Genomic DNA, 23329 nt, shown 5'->3' on the forward strand with positions numbered 1-23329 from the left:
ATAATGATTAGAATTCCTAAAAACAGTGTTTTAACCAAGAGTCAGCCAGCCCATGCAGTCATAGGCATTGTCAATGGGAGTGTCTCTAGTGCCTATGTTGCCTTACAGAATTGAATGTGCATCAGATAACTATGATGAATGAGCTAGATCCTTGGCTCAGCCTAAGATAAATTTGGTACAGTTGGACTGGCTGGGCAGCAAAGCTGTGTTTATGCTCATTCAGTCCTGGAGTCAGGCCAGAACTTGAGGGAGCTTAGAGTGACCTTGGGAACCATCCAGGCAGCCTAGGATCACTCCTTATCTCGTGCCTGCTGTGGCAGCTCTTCCCACCAAAGGATTTCACTGACACAAGCAATTCCTCAGGGAGACAGTTAGGGCAGTTTCCCAGCAGCTGGATTGGACCTGAGATTTGGGCCTAGTCTCCACGTTCACTGGCAAATGTTTTCTTTTCTTACTGATGTTTCACAACTGTGGGACGCAGTACAGACAGTAGTACAGATAGCCATCCTCTTGCACAAATTTTATTGATTAGCAGAGATCTAACCTGGGCCTTTATGTCATTACTTAAATTTCTTGTCATATTTATTTTCTAACATGCTTTGAATACAATATAGAGTCAAGTAGAAACCATAATGCAGTGAGCAGAATCTAGTCTACAGATTATTTATTGTAACAGAGAGAACAAAAGGGTCATTTAGTAATTATATTTCATAAACTCTCGGAGTCATGCAGTTTATAGAACTATAACATTTACAAGCTGGAATCACTATTTAAGCCACTGAATCGCTTAATGCCTGTGAAATTTCACAGGAGGTAGAAAATGACTAACAGCTTCCCAGAAATCTATAATTCTTAACTACCTTTTAAAGCAAAAGTAATCATTTTTTTTTTTTTACTTGCAGTAAGCTATGTAGCAGAAGGAACATAAGGGTATTTTTCCATAGAGCTGAAAGAGGCCAATAGATGGGTAGCTCTGAAAAGTACCTCCACTTTCTTTTTGGATTTCTGATGAGTCAGTTAATAACAAGAAGCTGCAACTTCCACGGGGCCAAGGAGAAGACAATGTTATACATTAGAACAAACAGGGATGTAAAATAACCGCAACTTGTTTTTCAGCAATAATTATTGTTTAAAAGTTCAGTCATACAATGGCGAAACGCAGTGAATTGAACATAGACAATGTGATCGGGACGTTCTGTTATACTGTCAGGCAAGGCAGCGCTACTTATCTCACCAGGGGCACTGGGCTCTTTTCTCATAATGAGCACCCTACCTAAAGAAAGGGGAGAACGCGGTCTCCCTCATTAGGAAGGCTGCCATGGAGACCAGACTAACCTGTACCTTTGCTGTTCTCTTTCTCTTTACTTACTCCATTTAAGGCGGTTCCTTCTCTTATACCCGTCAAGAGGAATTTTACTATTGACTTGAATAGGAGTGGTTGGAACCTTTCATTTGGGTCCAATCCTGCTAGGCACTGAGCGCCTTTAATTCCCACTGATTTTAATGGCAGCTAAGTATATTCAGCACTCTTTAGAATCAGGCTATTACAGAGAAGAAGGAATCATATTTCTGCTACTGAAGATGAGACCGATCCGGAGGTCTTGGGACTGTGGTCTTGTCTCTTTGTCCCTAATTCACTTTTCCAGGCAAACTCAGAAACCTTCTTACAGTAACCAAAACAACAAGTATTACTAAAGTTTGCTTTCTTAGCTAAAGGAGGTTTTCCAAGTCAGAGACATGACATTTAAGTTACTATGGGTGTTCAGCTTTCACAGTGCTTGTGTCCTAATCACAAAGACTGCACCAGATTGAAGGTAATTTGACACAGGGTTTGGCTGACCTATCCATTCACAAGCATTCTGTAAAATAAGCTGGGCCATCATTTTGCTGTGTCACGCTGTGGACTGTAAAGGCATCATGTCACACGCTTTGTTTGTCTTCTTTTTATTAGCTCCCAAGAGGGACAAATGAACAAAGATTATGAGCAAAAAGATACCTGGGGAGGGAAAATGGAAAACAACATTACTGTAAAGCTAACGGTATATTTGCAGATGTTCACAATGTTGGATCAGACTTCTTTATTTTTGCATATTTTTATATATGGATAAGAGGAAAGCAAGGTGAATACTATGGGAGGTAAGAGTAATACTGACAACAAAGCAACAGCTGCTTACATAGAAATGCTACTTCCAGCTAGAAATGAGCAAACAATAGATTTAGTAATAAAAAAGCAGATTCTGTTTTGTTTAATGTTTGTGGGTAATGACATACCTATAGCTCCAATGGTACCAACAATAATGCTCACTGCAGATAACACTGTGGGCCTTCCTTCCATTCTTCCAACTTCTTGCATGCACTGTCCTTCAGTTGTACATAAGCAAATGGTGACTGAGGTCAAGAAAAAGAAAGACAAAGAATGCAGCATAAATTCCTCTGATGGATGTTTTAGAAGCATGGACAGGCAGCTAAGTAGGAAGAGCATTTTTGTCAGCACTTGGACTGCAGAGGAAAAAGGGCCCCAATTTTACCCAGAACAGTATAAAATCGAATCTCCATATCCAGCCAGAGCTCTCTACAGATTCAGGTCCCAATAAGTGCATTCTTCAACTCCTTCCCACCCATCTGTTTTCCAGTCAGCACTAGCAAGGACTGGGGTCTGGTACTACCCATGGGCAGGTGTAGGATTTTGAAAAGGGGGATACGGATGGTGTGGTGCATCATCTCATATAACACAGCACATATTTTTCTCCAGGTAAAAAGAAGCTCAAAGGTTTACTAACGCGCTAGTATTAAGGTTACCATCAAAGCAAAAGCAAATAGAACTTGAGTGGAATGAGTTACAAACAGTCTGGAAAGATGTAGGAGCTACATTACCAGGAACAGCTAGAATGGCTCACTTGATTAGTGGAACATCAAGACCATTAAAAAGGAGAAAGGGTCATTAACACCTGTGGAATGAAGAATTTAGAAGGTATCAGGTAGACTACAATGAGTGGGCCATGAATTCAGTTGACTCAATCAGCGCTGCCTGATTGGCAGTGTTGCTACCACTGCCAGGCGGTTGGTTTTAAACTTTGGGTAGAGCAGGAATCAAACGGGGGGTGCAAGTGCAACCCCCTGGATCTGTCCCTGAGCATACCCCATTACACCACCTCTGCCAGGATACCCATCATGTACTGATAGTGATGATAGAGTATAGCAAAAATGTAGGGAGGAGGTGATTGTGTTTTCACAGTTAGGAAAGGGAGAAGATTCTGATTTTGTCACTGAAATCCACTCTGCCTTAATGCTAAGGAAATAAACTTCACTCCTTGAAAACCAAAGAATGGGAATCGGAGACCTTCTCAAACCGTCCCCATTTCTAGCCATATGTTTTGATGAACACATGGCACATCAGATGTGAAAGCAACCCTGAACCCTTTTGTTGCTCCTTGCCTCTTTGGCAAAAAATAAAAACCATCTCCCATTATAATTTTAGCCCTAACCAGAAGTGTGACAGGCAGAGAAATTGTGAAGAAATAATTAGTAAAATTATTTTTAAATAGTGAGGAACATTTTCATCAGTAACAACTTTCCAGCCCTGCTGAAAAACACTTAACTTTTTCCTTACCCACAGACTTACAAGTTTTGAGACATCAGGCTTTTAACCCTTTCATGGAAGACTCATGTAAACGAAGTGAAATAGGTAAACTGAACAATTTGCAACAAATTTAAAATAAATACGGTCTTTTTCCTTGTTTTGACATGTATATAAACTCACACAAACTGATCCTAAAAGATTTTTTTCAGTGCTTAACTTTCAATATATGTTCCTTTGGAACTTGGTGAGTTTAATCCCATGTATAAAGTTGAACATTTTCTTATTTAGAGCAATGCTAGACAGCCTCCAGTCAGTAGGAATCTTTCTACTGTCTTCACTAGGACTCAGATAATGGAATCTTCAATTAAATAAGAAAGTGGCAAATTCAAAACTGAGAAAAACCCATTGTACTCTTCGTTGTACATTTGCACCTCTGTATCTATCTGGTGACTCTTATCCTATACAGGCAACCCCCGCTTAGCGCTCTTAATTGGTTCCATAAAAACTGAGCATTAAGCAGAACCGTGCTGAGCGAAACCCATTTGCCTATAGAAATGAATGTAAATAAATATAATTGGTTCCACCGCCGGCCGCTCAGGCACCACCTGCCCGCCCTGTCCCTGCACTCCTGCCACCTCACCCCGGGCCTGGCCCTGACCCCTGGTCTCATTGTTCTGCTGCCACAATGGTCCCCACCGGCTGCGCCTGCTGGCCACCAGCGTACCTGTGCCTGACCCCAGCCACCCCACCTGTGGGGCCTGAGCTGGGGACCCCCTGCCAGCCCGGGGATTTATGGTGAGAAGGCAGCGGACTCCAGCCATTGCGGAGGAAGCAGCAGAGCTACCTGCCCGCCAATGCCCACACCCTCCTCTGCCCAGCAGGGGCTCCCTCCAGGACACCCGGCACTGGAACTAGCTGCCACTGCCAGATTGCTGCAGGCTCGGGATGGTGTCCATGCCCTGTGGGTGGGCGAGTGCGTGACTGGAGAAGGACGTGGGCTGCACCCCAGGGGCAGGAGGGCTCCACCGGCTTGGCTTTGCTGTGGCCGGGGCCAGGAGACATCGTGCACATGTCCTGGAGCGGTGGCTCACACCAGCCTGGGCACCGCACTCCTGGCAGCCCTGGCCCTGGGTCCCATGCTCCTGGCACCCCGGTGGCCCTGGCCCTGGGTGCCAGCCCGGGCCCCGCGCTCCTGCCACCCCACTGGCTCTGGCCCCAGGCACCAGCTCGGGCTTGTGTCCCCTGCCCACCCCTTTTCACCACTGCTGCTGCTCCTCCCCACCTGCTCACCAGCCACTCCTGCTGCCCTGCCTGGGGCCCTGCTGGCCCTGGCCCGGGCACTGGCCTGGGCTCTGCTCACACCACCCGCTCCCCCTCCCCCCCCTTCTCACTGCCACCACTGCTCCTCCCCATCAGCTCCAGTATCACGTGCTGGACCAGACTCTGTGCTCTTGCCACTCTGCCTTGGGCCCCTGCTGACCTCTACTCACCACTACACCCCACCCACTGCCACCGCTGCTTCTCCCCACCCCACACTCAGCATTATAACGAAACGCGCTAAATGGGACCCAGATAGGTATTTTGAATGATTGCTATAGTGGAACTGCAGTAAGCAAAACTGCATTAAGTGGGGGCTGCCCATACCTTTAGGCCTGGGATGATCATTGTGTTCAGCCTTAACTACTACAGCTGTGTCCTGGTCCTTGACTAAGGCACCTAGGCATTATGGCAATACAAATAATAAATAACCCACTGACTGTTAATTTACCATATGAAAGAAAATAGGCTAACTAGAATATCCAGAGCTATACTAGTTAGTGCTAAGAAAAACATGAAGGACTCTTAAGGGTTTGAATCAGTGCCTAGTGGAGATTAGAACAGAATCTAATACGAGATGGTGATTATCTCACAACTGCTTATTGAAGGGTTCCTAAACCATGAGGTACTGGATACTCTGAGAATGGAGTAAATAGACTTTGGGTCTGATCGAGTGTGGCATGGCCAATGGATATAGAGCTCAAGGAACTAAAGAGTCTTGCAACTGTCTTGTGGTAGTGGACAGCTTTGCCCTAGGTTTCCCTGCATTGTACATATGTCAGACCTGGCTTTTGAATACACAGTTCTTGTATTTCAAAGTCGGCACCCATGTTAATGAATGACATTTCTGCTACATTTTATAACATTTATTTAATTTCTTAATGTAGCCTTTAAATGGAGCTGTGGAACAGGGATCTGATTACACAACTAGGATGCAGCGGAAAAGTGATACATAAATATTAAATGTTTCCATTTATCTTTCCAAAGTGTTTGCACTTAGGATGTTCCACTTAATGACCCTTAAAATAGACACTCGAAATGGTTCTCTTTCAAATGAAAGCGAAATACGTGCAGATGAATCACTGTAGCAATGTTAAATACAAACATCAAAATGTTACTGAGAGCACTGACCCCATGTGCACGCACAGCAATAGGCTCTTAAAAATTTAAGTGCCTGCTGACCTTATAAAATGTAATTGATGCTTTGAAATGTCTTAGGTATTCAGATGTAACAAACTACAGTACATTAACTATTAAGAAATCTCAATGAACTGGGAGATCATGTATTAGTCCCTAATCTTGCAACTAGATATGTTCCCTGTATCTGGAGCATCAAATGATCAGATCAGAGCCCCGAAACAAAACTGAAACTAAAGACAAACCAGTATCCCCTGAGTCCCAGACTCTTTGCTGATCTGGAGCTATACTTGATTTACCTGCCAGATATAAGCTACTATATAGGGTGTTCTTGTGTTGAGTGTTTCTGTGCTTTGTAGTATTTTCTAAACTGAAGAAATTAAAATGAACAATCTTGTAATGCAGACTTCCTGCTAAAACAAGAAATGCCATTAAAATACAGCTTTACAAATGATGGCGCCAGTCCGGGGTGAGCTCCAATCAGATATCCCCCATGCCTTTGCAGTGCCATATTGAAACGGATGGGATTTATTAGCAGCCCAGATCAAGTGCTCTGCTTCTGGTAAATGTTTTGCAATCACGTTGGTTTCTTTATATTCTTTTCTGTAATGAAAGCACTGGTCTTATTCTCCTGACTTTATAGAGCTGTAAGAAGCAGTTCATAGAAAAATTATTCATGGCTCACATAGTCCAGTCTATTCTAAATCCTGAAGCTTATTTCTAGAGCTTGGACAGCAGTGTACTTATGAGACAGTGGGAGCCAGGAAACACACAGTACTGGCAGGGCTGTGCACAAACCAAGCATCCCACTTGGCTAAAAAAGGCTGTATTTTAGCACTGCCACACCATGTTGGGTAGCTTTGTGAATCAGACTTGTATGGCCAGAAATTTGCTTTATTATATTAAGGCTCATCAACACATGGTACAGCCATCCAGGCTTCATGCTCCAGACCTACACAGTGAGAGCTGACGTGTTTATGACACATACCCCACTGGGGTGAACCTGGATCCCTCTAATCCTAGGGATTACCAACCAATGCAGAAAGCCTGGATTGCTCTCCTGCACACTGGGTTGAACTGCTGAAGCACCTGCTACATGTTAGCCACTTTCTAAACTTTCAAAGAACTTCATTGCCTAAGGGCAGACAGCTTAGAGGCAGGGGAGCAGCAGCAAGCAGGGGGTAAATGGTAGGGCTGTGTGAAATGGCACCATTCCATTTCACCCTGAGTTTCGAGGTTTTGACAGAACAGCATTTTGTATCGAATTTCATTTTGATTCGAAACGGCTGTTCCATTTTGCTTCATCAAAACAGTGAGGTTGTTTCAACTCTGGTTTGACTTTCACTAGATCAGCCGGGGATGGAAAGTCAGCCCAGCTGGGCTGACTTCCATTCCCAGAGGTATGGTAGTCAGCCCAGCTGGGCTGACTTCCATTCCCAGAGGTATGGTCAAAACATTTCGACTAGCCTCGTTTTGTTTCGAGGCTGTTTCAAAGCCTTTGTTTCATTTCGATTTTGCTGTTTCGCCCTCGAAATGAGTCAAAATAGTGTCAAAATGAAATGGCCGGTGAAATTTCACACAACCCTAGTAAATGGGGTGAAAGGAGTCTTTAATGTGGGTGGCATAGGGGCCATCTAGTTTGGAAGTGTTTCACATTCACTGTGCACATGATCCTAAGCTGTACACAGTTATGCCCAGAAATTTTAGCTGAATTGATTGCGCTGCGTGGGATTTTTCTGTGCTTTTGCAGGTAGAAACTGTAGTAAGATTTCCAGTCCTTCACCTCCTTAATTAAGGATGGTAGCTGGAAGGCATTAGTCTATGCCCATGTATCCTAGTCTGCTTAGCTTCTCTTGATTTGAACTCCATTATGGTTTATTAGTTGAGTGCCATCAGCAAACATGAACACCAGTGGCCAGTCAATGCTGTAAATCACTTAGGAGGAGAAGAGAGCTGCGGTGACTGTATGTCAGTGGTATCATTCTGCAGACAAGGAAAAGGGCTGCCTTACCTCAGTTTTTGAGGTGCACTGGGATGTGTCGGTAGAAATGAGCAGAATTGCCAGAATTAACTCTATATGGATAATATTCAAGACTTACTGTGAATACTGCCAGCAGGCATTGCATGTGGAGCAGCCTGGTATCCACTAACATCACAGCCCAACAAACTTCTCCCTCAGTATTGCCTAATTTCCATGACCCTTAACAAAACCCTACCCCATCAGGTGCAGGATTTAGGCCCAACTCAAGAAGAGCCAAAGTGAAAGCTTCATCTCTTGGTCAGGTGCCCAGTGTGAGAGCAAGGCAGACAGGTCTATCATCTTCCTCAGCTGTGCAGCAGCAGCAACAGTGCTTGGCCACCCTCTTCAGGTGAGCAGAGGCCTGAGGAAATGGGAAGTTCTTGAGATCTATTTATAAATAGATCTGGTGAGTTAATGACAACAGCAGACAAACATCACAGCACTGGAAGTCTTTCTGGGCAACTTTAATCCAATTAAACGATCAGCAGTGGTTCACCTAATAGCAAACACCAATCCTTATTTTGTCAAGACAGTGAAGGCTAGAGATAACACTCAGTATCATTGGACTTAAAGTAATACTAGCACAGGCCCAAAGATAACTTCTCTGATGTATCTTTTTTAGCCTCCTCTTGCTTTTTAATGTCCCAATGTGCTCAGGGCCATGTTTTCTACTAACTGTCCGTGCCTACGTGCTGTGCTACAATATGGCACATACTTTCTCTTGAATGTGGAGTAGGTTATTCTGCCTTCTTCATCACTGTGTGTTTTGTGCATTATTCCCTATATACATTCGAATCAGTTTGTCAAACAAGATTTACTATTTATGCAGGCTCATTTTTAGCAGCTCGTATTTCTTCCCTATTTTGTGATCTCATCTCTTATTTATGTGCCTAGGATCTTGTCTGCCCTGAAGTCAGAATCACTTAGTCTTTCCTTCTGTTTTCCTTCAGCCCCTCAATCTCCTTCCAGGCTCAATGTTTCCCTCCTCTGCAAGTAGTTACCATTATTAGAAATCTTTATAGCTGGATCAGCAGCCTTCTCAGCTGTCTCTCCAAATGTACATGTGGTGCTTTTCCATCTAATTACCTTTATTTGGGTCTGTAGTAGGAAACATTTTGAGGGTCATTGCTTGGATGAGGCATAGTTAAGTGAGCAACCAGCATGTAAAGTTTTCATAGCTAAAATTTTTCACTTTTAGTACAGGGCATCTGAATGACAAAACTGTTTGAGGCTCTAAAATGCACTGCTCTTAATCCTATTTAAAGAACCAAGAGCTTAGTACTGAATCCTAAGGGAAAGTTCATTTTCTTTCCATTGCAGGGCTTTCATCACAGATAAATTTTGTTTCATGCTCATGCTAACAAGGTACAAATAAGACAGAGAATAAAACAATCTCCTGCATATGTTCTGTTGCAGTTACAAATGGTTTTACAAATGCAAACACAACTTCTTAGATGCAAAACAGTAACTTAGATTTTTAATTCTTGGCACAAGGCAGAATAGCATTCACATACACGCTGTCAGATAAACAAAACCGCTCTTCCCAAAAATGTATTTTGGCACTCAAAACAGTTTGAAGCAAGGCAGCAAAAATAGCATCAGTGGGAATTCACGGAGCAGCTTCAGCATAAGGACTGTAAGGAGCTCAATGCTACAATATTCAAGTCTCTGAAAAATGAAGTTTTATTCTTACTGACCACTTAAGCATATTCCTAACTCAGTCCTTTTGAGGCACAAGAATGAAATCCATTTAATTTGCTTTACAATCTGCACTGGTTGGAGGGCTTAGAAAGGGCCTCCAGATCATGCCCTTTGTGAACAGCTTTCTGTGAGTGTCCCTCCTTTTATTTCAGAGGCACATAGGTTTTAAGGCCAAACGGAGCTGTTAAGATACTATAATCTGATGCCACCCTAAACTCTTTATTTTGAATAGATTTTAAGGGCCAAATAATGGACTTGCTTCTCTGCAGGAAGCATGGAGGGTGACTGCACAGTGCAATGGCCGAGTGGAGATGCTCTGTGGATTTTTGTCAGTGCAGGACAGACAGACGCCGTGAGCTCACTGTGATGCAAACACCTACTGTAGAAGGAAGCAGTATGATTTTTTTTCATCTAAGCATCTGCTGCTGCCCATAGTGAGGCACACAGGGTGGGAGGGCTCTGGCCATGGTTCTTGGTGTATTAACTTGCCCCACATAGCCCAAATATTCGGTCTGTGTTGTCCAAGTCCTGCAGCAGTGAGCTGGGTGGAGAGGCTTCTTATACCTTCTATCCTTCCTGGGGTGCTGGTGAGCGGGCAACTGGAATTATTTAGCCCTCTTTCTAGACTTTACTCCAAGACTAGTCCAGAGACGGGCATTGGGTTTTCTGTGTCCTGTGTTTACCATCTTATTTTTTTATTTTAAAAAGAAAGCCCCAACCTGGTGCTAGGAGTGCTTTACAGTGGACATACCAGGTATTTAAAAAATTCATGCTTCATGCTTGGTTTAGTCACTAGGAAGACAGATGTATTGACAGAAGCACAGTCAGCTCCCTGCCTTCAGTCTGATTATTAGTATGGGGGAGGTGTGCCTGTTGTCTGATCAGTGAAAGAAAGTTTGGAAATGGTATTGGAACTGGTACTATCAGCCAATATGTCTCTGTAGTCCTGATGACTGAAGTATGTGTATGTTTTTTGAGAGACTATATAATGAGAATATCTCAAATGGAGTCAAATACCAGCTTATAAAAGCAAATGGAAACAGAAGAGAATAGCAAGTGCTTTTTAGGGCTATCTTACATGGCCTATGTTACTGGGGCCACATGGGAGGAGGGTAGAGACCAGGAAGAGAGATCATGATTTAAAGCAAGAACAGTTGCACATTAGTCTTCTACTTTTTGGTCTGTATAAGAGGGTAGCTGTAAGAACCTTCTCCACACTGTTACTGAAATGGTGGCAGTAGGAAACACCTTCTTATTACCTGGTAGGTGAACATGTTGGGTTTGAGATGGAATCCCACTATCTTTCAGGAGAATAGGAACAAGATGCAATTTGGGTTCCAACCAGCTAATTCCCATGGTGAGATAAGCATGAGTATCTGTCAAAAAGAATATGAAAAATGAAAAGGAAGGACTAATGTCACGGCCGAGCATTTTGTGCATTTGTGTGCAAAAGAATCTCTTTTGGAGAAAGAATGCAAACAATCAAACAACTTCACTCATCCCCCTCTCATTTTCCATGGAAAATATTCAGTCATCGTTCAAGTGGCTACCATTCAATACAAAAAATCTTTTGTGGTACTAATTGTAAGACAAAATAACTGGTCGTGTTGCTGACTGAGGGTCTGCTCCCTGCAGGGTGCTGTGTTCTGAAGGCAGGAAGCATTTGATACCTTAGGCTGTAGGAGACAGAAACCCTAAAATCTTTCTTATGAAATCCAAGGAAGGTTGGCATGTGATAACAGTTACCTATTGCATTACCTGCAAAGCCTAAGCATGAAAAAGAAGGTGTAGTTAAGGAAACTAGCAATCTAATAGGCCCATTTAACAAACACATGTTATGGATAAGGTAAGGTACTGTTTGCTGGTTTCTGCATGCTTGCGTAGTACCTTACCTTAGCCCCGTGGGAAGGAGACGATGGTAGCTTTAAGTCACCACTGTCCCCCTGCATTCTGCGCTGGGGGAGGCAGGGGAAGTCCCCCGATGCCTTCCTGCAGCCTGGGCCACGGTACTGCCTAGAATCCCTCCAGCTCTGTGTACCCAGTGAGGATCACTGTTTCACTTACCTCCTAGTCTGGAGCTTGCAGGAGGAACCCTGGGAGGCCACCTTCTACTGTCTTTTACTGTGTCTTCCTTGGGAGAATTTTCCCCCAGCCAAAGCCAGGATATGTTTTTAATGCTCCTTCTATTTCACCTGGCATAAAGGTGAAATAGGAGCAGTAAAAACAGCAAAGTGGGAGTGAAGATGTTGACCACAGTACTTCATGAAAAGGTTTTGTTGTCAATTGTCAACTGTATTAATATTTCCCATTAACTATATCCTTTGAAAGAAAACAGTAATGTACAGAAAGTAACAAAGTTGATATTGCTGACCCATCTGTGTCTCTGCTTGTCAGTGTCTAATGTCTGAGCCTCTTCTATGTAACATTAATTAGCGATAGCACAGTCCTTAGAGGACCCACCAGAAAAGGGTCATTTTATCAGATGTGACAGCTTCTTTTAACTTGTTTGAAAATTAACCAGAGGTAGAATTAGTTTGGAGATTAAAGATAAAATGCTGCCTGTTGTCATGATTTCCTTTTCCCCAAGCTTCATTGTCAAAGAAGTAGCATATGATTTTCAAATAATGACAATTTCTTAAACACTGCTATTTCTATGCTTCAGCATTACCATTTGTGTGAACCTAGGTGAAAAGATTTATTCATGTTTCAGATGTTTTTGTAATGTACTTCAATTGTGTAGTTAGATAAAGACAGACATGAGCCATTTTCCAAGTACCGACTAAGTTTAATCAGCATTGGCATAAGCCATTTGAGTTATCATTAAGACTTAACCTACAATACTGGAAAGCATGAGTATTTTATCTTTTTGAAAATTACAGAGAGATCACAGTCAGCTTCCTCATGGGATTGTGTTTGCAATATTAATTTTATCCCTAATGAAATACCTGTACACCAAGAATGCTGGTCTTCGAGCTGCAAAAAATACCTCTACCATTTGAACTAAAGAAAGAGCTTGTTAGCAGTCAGATATTACAAAAAAAAATCCTTTTCTCCTGTTTAGTCTGAAATCAGTCAGTGGTAGGTAGCATTCTCACACACAGATGTAAAGGAGTAGTGCCGTCTGCAGCTGAAGCCAATGGCAAAACTCCCAGTGCATTATTAAGGGCAGCAGCCAGAGCAATAACTTCCAATCAAAAGTTGGAGTGCCAAACCATCCATAACAAAGAATGCTTAATAACTTGGCTCAGTTATGCTTTCCTTCAAGGGTGCTACATGAATTTTCAAGGATATCTCAAGTAATTATAAAGTAGAACAAAAAAAGGAGGGGCAAAAGTCAAGTTTAAAAATGGTATAACTTTTAGGGACACGAAATTCAAAAACAATTCATTAGCTGTCATTTCTACCTTGCACACACATTTTCCTTGTCCATGACAGTCATTTAGGGAATTCTTAGATCAAGTAGATTTCTAAGCTAATGTTAGCTGGAAACTAAAATGCTACTGTCTAATGGAAGCTATTTTTCCCCAGCTATGGAAATGCTACCATTTTCCATAATGAAGCCTAGATTTACATACATACCATTGATTATGTTGATCCTCCAGTTTCTCTGATGCGTTGGGTCATTGGCAAGTGAAAAACTAAAAGGAACACTATTTTCTGCCCCGTCCTGGTCAAATGCACTGATAATGATGGACTGCTCTTCCCTCTGTGGAGTGCAGAGGTATGAGGCAGAGTAGTCTCCTACTAGATACGGAGGGTTGTCGTTGACATCCAAGATGTGGATCACTATATCTGTGGAGACTGTCATTGACGGGCTGGCTGCAAGGAAATAACAACGTAGAGCACATAAATCTTGAGTGAAATCACTCCCTGGTTCTAATTTCTGCTGTTAATAATGTTTCTGCATTCTTTTGGAAACAGTTATGTTATGAAAAATTTAAATTATTGCTGAACAGCAGACATGTAGCCAGTAGTGTGAACTGCTTTGAAAACCTGACCCTGATGCTTAGAAAACTTTGGCCATAAAAGTCATGGCCAGGGATGGTCCTGCTTTGAGCATGGGATTGAACTAGATGACCTTCTGAGGTCCCTTCCAAACCTCATTTTCTATGATTCTATGAAACTTCTCTCTGAAATTGTGGAAAGACTTGTTTAGAACAGTAGACATAGCCATATAGCTGTAAAGGAAATGAGGTTCACAGAAAGCATTCCTAGGATGCAGTTTCTAATCCTATATTATAGGACTGAGTCTCATATAAAATCTTAGGTAGATTAGATAAAACAGTCAGTCATTTGGCAGCTTCTTTACAGTTTCAGCCTAATTATATAACCACTGTCTCTTGAGACAATAGAAGTAACTTGTAATGAGGCATAGGTAGGTACATTTGTTCATGTAGGCTAGGGACAGACATTAAAAAATCCTGAGCCTGAATTGATTCAATCTTTGCAGGTTAGTCTAACCTGGCTAGGCTGACCTGGTTTGTAACCACATAGATGTTCTCTCTAGACTGAGGAAATTCAGGCACATGCCTGCAGTGGCTCAGGCTAGAAGCTGGGGGGCGCTAGAGTAGCTCTCCCTTCCCTTACACAACACTGAGCTGAGGGGGGTGTGGCCAGGCCCTGGCAGGACCTCTAATTAGGGAGGTCTGCTTGCACCATCCCAGGCTTTTCTCCCTCGCTACTCAAGGGGCGGGAGTGTTGCCAGCCCCCTGCTAAGCACTCTGAGGCAAGGGGTGGGGGGTGCAGTGCATGCATCTGTTGATGATTCAGAGCTTTTCAGTCTCCCTCCCTGCTTCTTTACATTGTCTGCAGCAAGCTGACAGGTAGCTCCCAAGCCAGCAGGGAGCTGATAACAGTGTTTATCACCCGATCAGCAAAACAATAGTCTCTCTCCATTACTGCAAACTCTTCTTAAACAGCTTACCACCTGACCTGCTGATTAGCTCCAAAAAGCCCTAAGTGGTCACTGTTTTGTCTGCCTGTCTCAGTGAAACTGGAGACACGCACACATCTGCATTAGCTAGCATACCACATGCCAAGGTCCATGGGGCTGGGGATCCTGCTGTGGGAGCTGGGAGGGAGGGAAGGGGTCAGGGCAGGCTTTCCAGTACTAGATTTTCGGCTGTTCCCAAACTATTCATACCTGTATATTTGTGCATGCAAGGGAGAATATTGGAATTCAGTCACAGAATCCAGGTTACATGAGCAAATGCTTATTTGCACAGACAAATGTATGGATGCAAATTTGGAAGCAACTGCTGAAAAGTTGGCCCTTGCTGTCCATATTATACTACTGTTAAAATAAAATCCAACAATTCTGCATAATTTTTTACTCAGCTTTCATTCAAGGGTGTGCTGTCATATGAATGTGCGATATATATCTCACTTATTGAATTGGTGAGGTAATAATACTTCTTTACAGTGCCTTGATAAAGCCAAACTTGAAGGAGAATTTTTAATTTTTAGTTCTTCGTAGGAGAGACTTCCGTAAAGCAGAGAATCTAAAGAAGGGCAGAGAGATGACTGGAGGATTAGAAGATAAGTCTCGGCCTCTGTGGAAATGACATGGTTAAGTGGACTGATCGATACTGATATTCTTTTATTGTTCCAGTAAACAACAGACTGACAAATCCTGCCCAAACAGCAAATCCACATAGTATAGTCATAAGATCTTTGTCAGAGTTAAGGGGCAGATCCACACCAAAGATGACCTGACCAAACAATGAAAACCCAGAGTGACTCATCGCACTGCGTATTTGTGAGCCTTGAGCTGACTCACTAGCAGCTTTTGAAATATATATTAGATAGAGGATGTCTCTTATTAAGTGGTAGTATCCAATCTCTGTATCAGAGCTGTGTAGGTGATTCTGCTGTTCTCCTTTTGTACTTGGAGTGCTGCACATACCATGAATGAATCCTTCACAACCAGTGAACACTAAGCTAAGACATTGGGACCTAATTGTGGGAGGTGCTGAGCCCCTCTCTTAAAAGCCCTCTCTAATCTTACTAATATCAAGGCCTTGGAGAACTGGGCTGTTGGAGGGCTTAGGACTATTTATATTTTGGAATGAATCATCCTATTTGTTTCATACTGCAATCATCTATAAAGAAATGTGATCACAGTCATCTCCTTGACCTTGCCCCTGAAATGCATTCAGTGATTTACCATTCAGCTGTGGTGTTGGCTTCAGGCAATTTGAATGCCAGACCTTTCATCCACTGCACATTGCAGCTAGATGACTACAGCTTCATAGGACAGAAGCTTTTTAAAATTACAATACTGGCTTTCACATATAGCTATTTCATTTTCAATGACAATGGTAAATTCTCTGGCTAGTGTCAGACATCCATGTGAATCAGACAGAGGCTGAAAGAGAAATGTTCTTGTCTGATTTGTGTCTTTTGTAGGTAAGTATATTTGTGATGACAGTGTGAATCATTGTGAAGGAGCAATTTTTATAGAATAAAAAGCTGAAATGCCTGTGCAATTATGCTTTAATTAACAGCTCTGGTGTTTAAAAGCAGCCTCTTTCATTTTATCCAATGACCGCTGACTTCAAACTACTATTTGAGGCAGAAATGTCCAAATCAAATGATGCAGAATGTGAACTAAATATTACTTAACCAGCTCAGATGCAACTAAAACCATCAAAATGTTTTTAAAGTCTTGATATTACACAATTTCACTCTAGTTTCTTAGTTACGTAGCAGCCATTTTATATTTAAAATAAAATACTCTGGAACAAAAAGTGGTGACACTTGTTTCACCTTAAAACCAGATTAGAATCTGTTCCCATTGGTGCAATTCTGATGACTTATTGGCATTACATCTAATTTTCACCAGTGCAACTCAGAACTGAATTTTCTGTAACAAATTGTTCTCTGAGGGGTCTTTTCTAATCCTTACAGTCTCCATCTGGAAGAGGGACAGCTCTAGGAGTACACCTAATTTGCCTCTCTCTTAGGAAATGGACTGTGAAGGATGCATTGTGGTAAAAATGTATTTTGCAGCATATTTCATTTACAGTCTGCCAGTTTTGACCACTGATATATATAAAAAAATATATACCTCAGCTCAGCTCAGCTCAAACATTACTACAGCTTCTGTAAGCAGGAACAGAACTCTATGCTAAAAAGTTCTTCTTCTGCTGCCTACAAAACTTACAGACTCCTGGAGGCCTTCACACATTCATAATATTCCTTTCTTGTAACCTAGATAGACATTGGGTAAAACCAGAAGGTAAGTGTAGAACAAGTATAACTTTTTCTGTTTCCCTCTGTCAAACATGCATGCAATACTGATGTAGACTCTTTCTAGACTGCTGATCACAGAATCATAGAAAATGAGGGTTGGAAGGGAACTCAGGAGGCCATCTAGTCCAACCCCTGCTCAAAGTAGGACCATCCTCAACTAGATCATTCCAGCCAGGGCTTTGTCTAGCTGGGCCTTAAAAACCTCCAAGGATGGAGAGTCCACCACCTCTCTAGGTAACCTGTTCTATGCTTCACCACCCTCCTGGTGAGACAGTTTTTCCTAATATCCAAATTAAATGTCCTTTGCTGCAACTTGAGACCATGGCTCCTTGTTCTGTCATTTGTCACCACCGAGAACAGGCCAGCTCCATCCTCTTTGGAGCCCCCCTTCAGGTGGTTAAAGGCTGCTATCAAATACCCTCTCAGTCTTCTCTTCTGCAGATGTGGACACACAAAGTGGTTACCGTGGATTTTAATAGGTAATCACTAAGTTTACTCCACAGAAAGAAGTGGTGCATGACCCACTGTCCCAGGTTGGCTGGCTGCAGTAGCAGTTACAGTACCTTGCTGATCGTGGTGAAGAAGCAGGCTTACCTTGAGCAATGAGCTACTCTGGCAGAAAATGGACTAGTGCACGGGTGGGCAAGTATTTGGGTTGGCAGGCCACTTTTAACATTTTAATGACCTGTCAAGGGCCACACCCCTCTCTCCCTCACCCTGTTCCCCCTTCCTGGGGCAGAAGCCTGAACTTGCCTGCAGCTTTAGCATGTGTCTTCTCCCTTAGACCCATACCCATTTATCAATGTATCCTGTAAATCCATTGGCATCACCTCGCAATTAGTGATGGCACTGGGGTGGTGTGGTCGGTGAGGCACGTGATTGACAGCCCAGAATTGCAAATTTGAGGCTGCAGGAGAAGCAGTCGTGGTGTGGCCATGTCAGATTCCAACAGAGCTGTGAATTTTGCCAAGTACTTTGTCACAAGGACATGAGAAGAGAAAGGGACCTCTGAATTTGGCCCACTCTTTTTTGGCCCACTCTTTTTTTTGGCCCACTCTTCTCTTTTTTGTTTTCCTGCCACCTCCGCGGGGGCAAAAACTGTCATCCAAAGTCAACAAAGTTTGACGTTCTTACCTTTGTCCTGAACTACAACCTGCATCAAGTAAATGTCCTTCACAGTCTCTCTGTCCAAAACCTGCATAACTTTAACCTCTCCAGAATACTCATCAATAGAAAACCAGTTTAATGTATCATTTCTTAGGGAGTAGCTGTGAAGGGAAACATAAGGATGGCCTAAATGAATGACTGACTTTCATTTAATAGTTTGCAAAACAAAACAATGAAGTTTGCTGCTCAGTCTGTGTTTTGTTTCGAGCCTGTCAAGTCACCGCAAGTCCATGAAGAGCAGAACCTGTTTGTTGCCCAGTATTAGTATGCACATTTATGGTGCAGCTATTAATGATCTACTTCATGTCCTTTCACTTGGACTGCTAGAATCAGGCTTTGGAGTAACAAAAAACCCACCAACTTAAAGTGAAAGAAAGAAGATTCTACTCTGTTGAGCAGTAAAATCTACTAAACTAAAAATTAAGGCAGCAGGCTTCTGAGTCTGAAATAAGCCTAGAGTTTCAGAAATGGATACTTTGCCATATAAATGACCCAGTCTGCCTTAGGAAATGCTGCCTTTGTGTAGACAAAATTTTCCTGGGGTCATAGCTTCCCATAGAAGAGTACAAATAATTACCACTGACGTCAATGCAAGTGCCTCTTATTTTCTTAATGGAGGGGGGGACTGCTATAGAATAATTTCACCTGAATTTGTCTGAGTTGAATCAGTGATAGGCCTGATTCACATAACTGATTCTTTTATTGATTTGGGTGAAGAGTTATAAACCAGTTCAGGTTGACAAGTAGAGGAGAAGCAATAAAAAAGACTTCGCAGCAGGGATATTAGCACTGTTTATTTTAAAGTTGCTGACACTTCTCATTATAAGACCCCATTTTAAGTTATTAACTGTCCAGGCTAAAAGTTACTCTGCTGAGTATTTGCATCCATTAAATTTCAACTAAAATGATTCATCAGTTTCCAAGAACACGTATAGGGGGAAAACACTGAGAAACCTGATGGAATTTGTGGGGGGGTTTTCTTTAAGCAAACTGAAACAAAGAAAATGAAATGCAAAAGCCATGCATGTTAAAAGAACATCACTAAACTTGCAAAATCAGAAGTTAAGAAACACTAGTACTAATGATGCCTCTACAGCTTTTAACTTAGCCCTTTGTGATAAGCATTAGGATACAGCGTTTGATCACAAGATCACATAGTCTTGGAAGTGCAGAAATTTGAAGGTACATGTTGAATGAATCCAAGGATCACAGAAAGAAAAATAATGGTCTTGTGCCTCAAGCAAAGGAATGCTGCCCTGGAGAAGACTTCTATCCCTGTCGCTGCCTCAGAGCCTGTGTCATCATAAGCAAATCACTTCAGTCAAACTTTTCACAATCACTGCTTGCGTGTTCCTTATTTTCTGTGTCCAAACTTTGGGATCTGATATGCAGAACTGTAGAGAGCAGCAACTGAAGTAAAAGGGAACTGTGGTTTGAACATATCAAATGCTACAGGATGCCAAATACTCTGAAAAAGCAAGCATTTCTTGTTCTGTATTGGGCACCCCAAATTGGGGTACAGTTATGTTCTTAATCACTGTGCTACTCTGTGGGGATGATAATACCCCTAATCTCCCAAAGCTATTGTGAAGATAAATTAATTAATGTGCATGAAGCACTTGGGCACTATAGTGATGAGTGACATAAAAACATCCAGCCTGATCGGTCTCCTGTCCCTCTTCCATTAGTGCTCGCAGCATTTTGAAGCACAGGGCATTCTCATTTGGAAGGACATTTTTCACTTTGTTTTCAATTCCCATCTTAGTAATTCCTAACAGCATATTTGCCTCTTTGCCTGCTGCTGACCACTGGGCTGACATTTTCAGAGAACTATGCACAATAATTCCAAGACCTCTTTCCTGCGTAGTATCAACTAGTGTAGAGCCCATTATTGTGGATGCGTGTCTTGGGTTATTTTTTTCCCATGTGCATCACTTAGTGCTTATCAACACTGAACTTCATCTGACATTTTGTTTTCCAATTTTACAAGGTCCCTCTGCAGCAATTCAGTCAGCTTTGTCTTTTTTCTGCCCTGAATAATTTGGTGTCATTTGCAAATTTGGCAACCTCTCTATTCTCTCCACCCCCTTTTGAAATAATTTATGAATATATTAAACAGCACTGGTCCCAGCACAGACCCTTGCTGGACCTCACTATTTCCCTCCCTCATTGTGAGAACTGATCATTTATAGCTGCTCTGTTTCCTGTGGGTCAGAAAAAGCCCACAAGGGAATGAATAAATCTGTCTTCTGAGCAGAGTTTGAATAGCATGCAGTAAATAAAACACGAGGCTGCTTATGGAACAATTACGCTAAAATGAAATGTTAAATAGCTGCCTGTTAAATGACCATCCATTTCATGCAGGAGTCCTGCAAAAATATTGTGTGCAATCATGTCATGATTCCTTTGCACGGCAGCAGGGGGATTGAGATAATACCCTTTACCTTAATATGTTTCCTAACTTTGAGTACTTGGCTCTGCAATTTTCGACATAAGACTTGTGTTTTTCAGTTTGATCTTTTGTTTGACTGCAGGGAAATTTTCAAGACTGCTGGAACACTTGGGACCAGATACCTGATTGTGTCAGATATGCAGAACACCCTGCAAAATCCTTTACGCTGGGGATTGTGATGATGGATTTAAGAGGTATTGTGAGAGGGGAGACTTGCCCTACCAACAGTGGGCTATGTGGCAAATCCACCATGTTGGAGAAGTCTCCATTTGACTATTAGGGACCATTGATATTCAGGGTGTTTGATATGGTGGAGAAAAATAAATCTGAGGGGGAAAGGATGGGTATTAGAAAGGTGAGAGGCTGCAGTGGCCAAAATGGGGGAGAATATGGCAATGGTAGCACACTGCATGACAAGTTGGAAGCAGAACTGTGCAGTGCTTCCTAAAGTGCCCTCGGACTTTCTCAGAAAAAAAACCTGTTTCTTGAGCACTAGTTCAAAATGTAGATGTAGATTTTTGAAGTCCCTCTGGGATCTGTTGAGTAGGATTCCCTTTGTAATTGCTTTTAATAAAGAGCACTATTAGCCCAGTGGTTAATCCTGTTTTAAAAGGATCAGATTAAAACTGTGTACTTATTTTCATGCTGTTTGGGTACACATTTACAGGGACAAATAAGAAGTAATTTGAACTTCAGACTGTGCTTTGAAAGAAATTATACACTAGCTCATTAATGCCTGCTTAGACTCTGGCAGGCTTCCAGAGCATCTCTAATTTATTTACTGCCTCCATTTTAAATGGAGGAATCAAGGCACAGGAAAATATTTCACTTTTTGTTACCCTGGAAGTTCTTCATGCAATTGCAATTTCCATTTTAGGTTTTGAATGAAAAATGAACTGACAACTTAACTGTTATACCAAAAAACCCAAACAATTGAAAAAAACCCTCTGCATGCTTCATGGGCTAGTACAGATGAGGTTAGTGTGTTGAAAAATGTCATCTATGTTATTGAAATTATTATTCATTATTCTATGTACTGTCCCCAGTTTCAGGGTAACGTTCACATGCTGGTACATGCAGTTCTTGCTCATGTGTTAATCTGACAACCTCTCCAGCATCATTACGGAAACAAACTCCACATGTCCCTGTGAACAACATTACCTTACAGTGATTATCCTTTATAATTCTTGGCTATGACGTTTCTCCAGACAGTGAAGCATGCAAGTGTAATTATAATTATGAAAGAGTGGTTACTGTATGTGTGATGTCAGAGGATGAAACTGCCTAAACAGGGGTTAGACTGTAGTCTAAAGGGGAAGAGATAAAATGAGGGCCAGGAAAGTCTACTCCCAAGTTTCCTACAGATTGTCCCATCAAGGGGTAGATTTACTCCACTGTAACCAACAGAAGGGGTGTGGACACAGCCCTCAAAACCTGTGGGTAATGCTGCTTCCACAGGAAATTCAAGGAGATTAGGGGCAGCTATGAACGGCTGGGGCAGTTGTGCCATGTTCCTATTCCCAGTTTCCCCTTGAGTTGCTGTACGGTGCAGAGTAGTTGCCAGAGTAAAGAACTACTAACATAGGCCCTAGGCTATGGCCTGTTCAAGTCTGGAAGAGTCTTGCCATTTGGATCAGCCTAGAGACGAAGATATTGCCCATGGGGATATCTCCGTGAAGCTGAGTGTGGGACAGCTGTTCCTCCCTGCTACTCACTGAACCCCAGTGTGAAAGCAAGAAATAAGTTGTCAGCCACCCGTACGTCTTACCATCGTCCCAAACTCAACTGCAGAGCAACATCCTTGTGTGCCTATGGCTTTTCAGACCCAACCTTCATCTCTTTGATGAAAGTGATGCCCTCTTTTGGAGAAAATTCCTCAATGCCATCTATGCCTCCCTTTTCATGGAGCTTTCCTGAAGGCAAGGCCCAGCCTCAAGCCAATTGAATTGTAGCTGTGGTAGAGAGCGGGTTAAAATGTGAGCAATTGGATATTTCCCTTTAAAACTCTGAACACATGTTATTGCTTTTGGCCAATCAGTTATCTGTGGGCACTGTTTCTTATAACCTTCTTCTAGATTTCATAGACATTTGGGCTGGAAGGGACCCTGGAGGATCATCGAGTCCAACCCCCTGCCCCAGGGGCAGGAAGTCAGCAGGGATCATAGGATCCCAGCAAGATAAGCATCCAAATGTGTCTTGAAGGCATTCAAAGTGGGTGCTTGAACCGCCTCTGGTAGCAGTCTATTCCAAACCTTGGGGGCTTGGACAGTAAAGAAGTTCTTCCTTATGTCCAGCCTGAATCGGTCACGGCGGAGTTTGTGACCATACGATCTTGTTACCCCTTGGGGCGCTCTGGTGAACAGACGTTCCCCCAGATCCTGGTGGTCACCCCTGATAAATTTTTAGGTGGCCAAAAGATCACCCCTGAGGCTGCACTTTCCAGGCTGAAGAGTCCCATGGCTCTCAGCCTGTCATCACAAGGTTTGTTTTCCTGACCTCTGATCATGCGCGTGGCTCTCCTCTGCACCCTCTCAAGCTTCTCCACATCCTTTTTGAATTGTGGAGCACAAAACTGGATGCAGTACTCCAGCTGCAGCCTCACCAAGGCCGAGTACAAGGGGAGAATGATGTCCCGGGATTTGCTTGAGAAGCATCTATGGATGCAAGCCAGCTTTTTGCTCGCTTTACTAGCCGCAGCATC

The 23329-nt window shown here is 42.6% G+C and overlaps 1 protein-coding gene across 3 annotated transcripts in view; it reads right to left on the bottom strand.

Annotated features, from left to right (window-relative positions):
- Positions 1-505: 505 nt before the first annotated feature.
- CDH16 (cadherin 16) overlaps positions 506-23329 on the bottom strand; it is a 127551-nt gene continuing 104727 nt past the window's right edge. For all 3 annotated transcript variants that reach the window (XM_019505556.1, XM_019505557.1, XM_019505555.1), the window contains exons 14-18: positions 18144-18277; positions 13335-13574; positions 11015-11131; positions 2272-2388; positions 506-1996 (exon numbers count right to left, since the gene is read on the bottom strand). In XM_019505556.1, the coding sequence (XP_019361101.1) occupies positions 1893-1996; positions 2272-2388; positions 11015-11131; positions 13335-13574; positions 18144-18277 (712 nt within the window). In that variant the 3' untranslated portion in view covers positions 506-1892. The remainder of the gene's footprint in view (positions 1997-2271; positions 2389-11014; positions 11132-13334; positions 13575-18143; positions 18278-23329) is intronic.

Source organism: Gavialis gangeticus, unplaced genomic scaffold (genome assembly GCF_001723915.1).
Source record: "Gavialis gangeticus isolate Ggan-Ray unplaced genomic scaffold, GavGan_comp1, whole genome shotgun sequence".
Taxonomy (NCBI): Eukaryota; Metazoa; Chordata; order Crocodylia; family Gavialidae; genus Gavialis; species Gavialis gangeticus.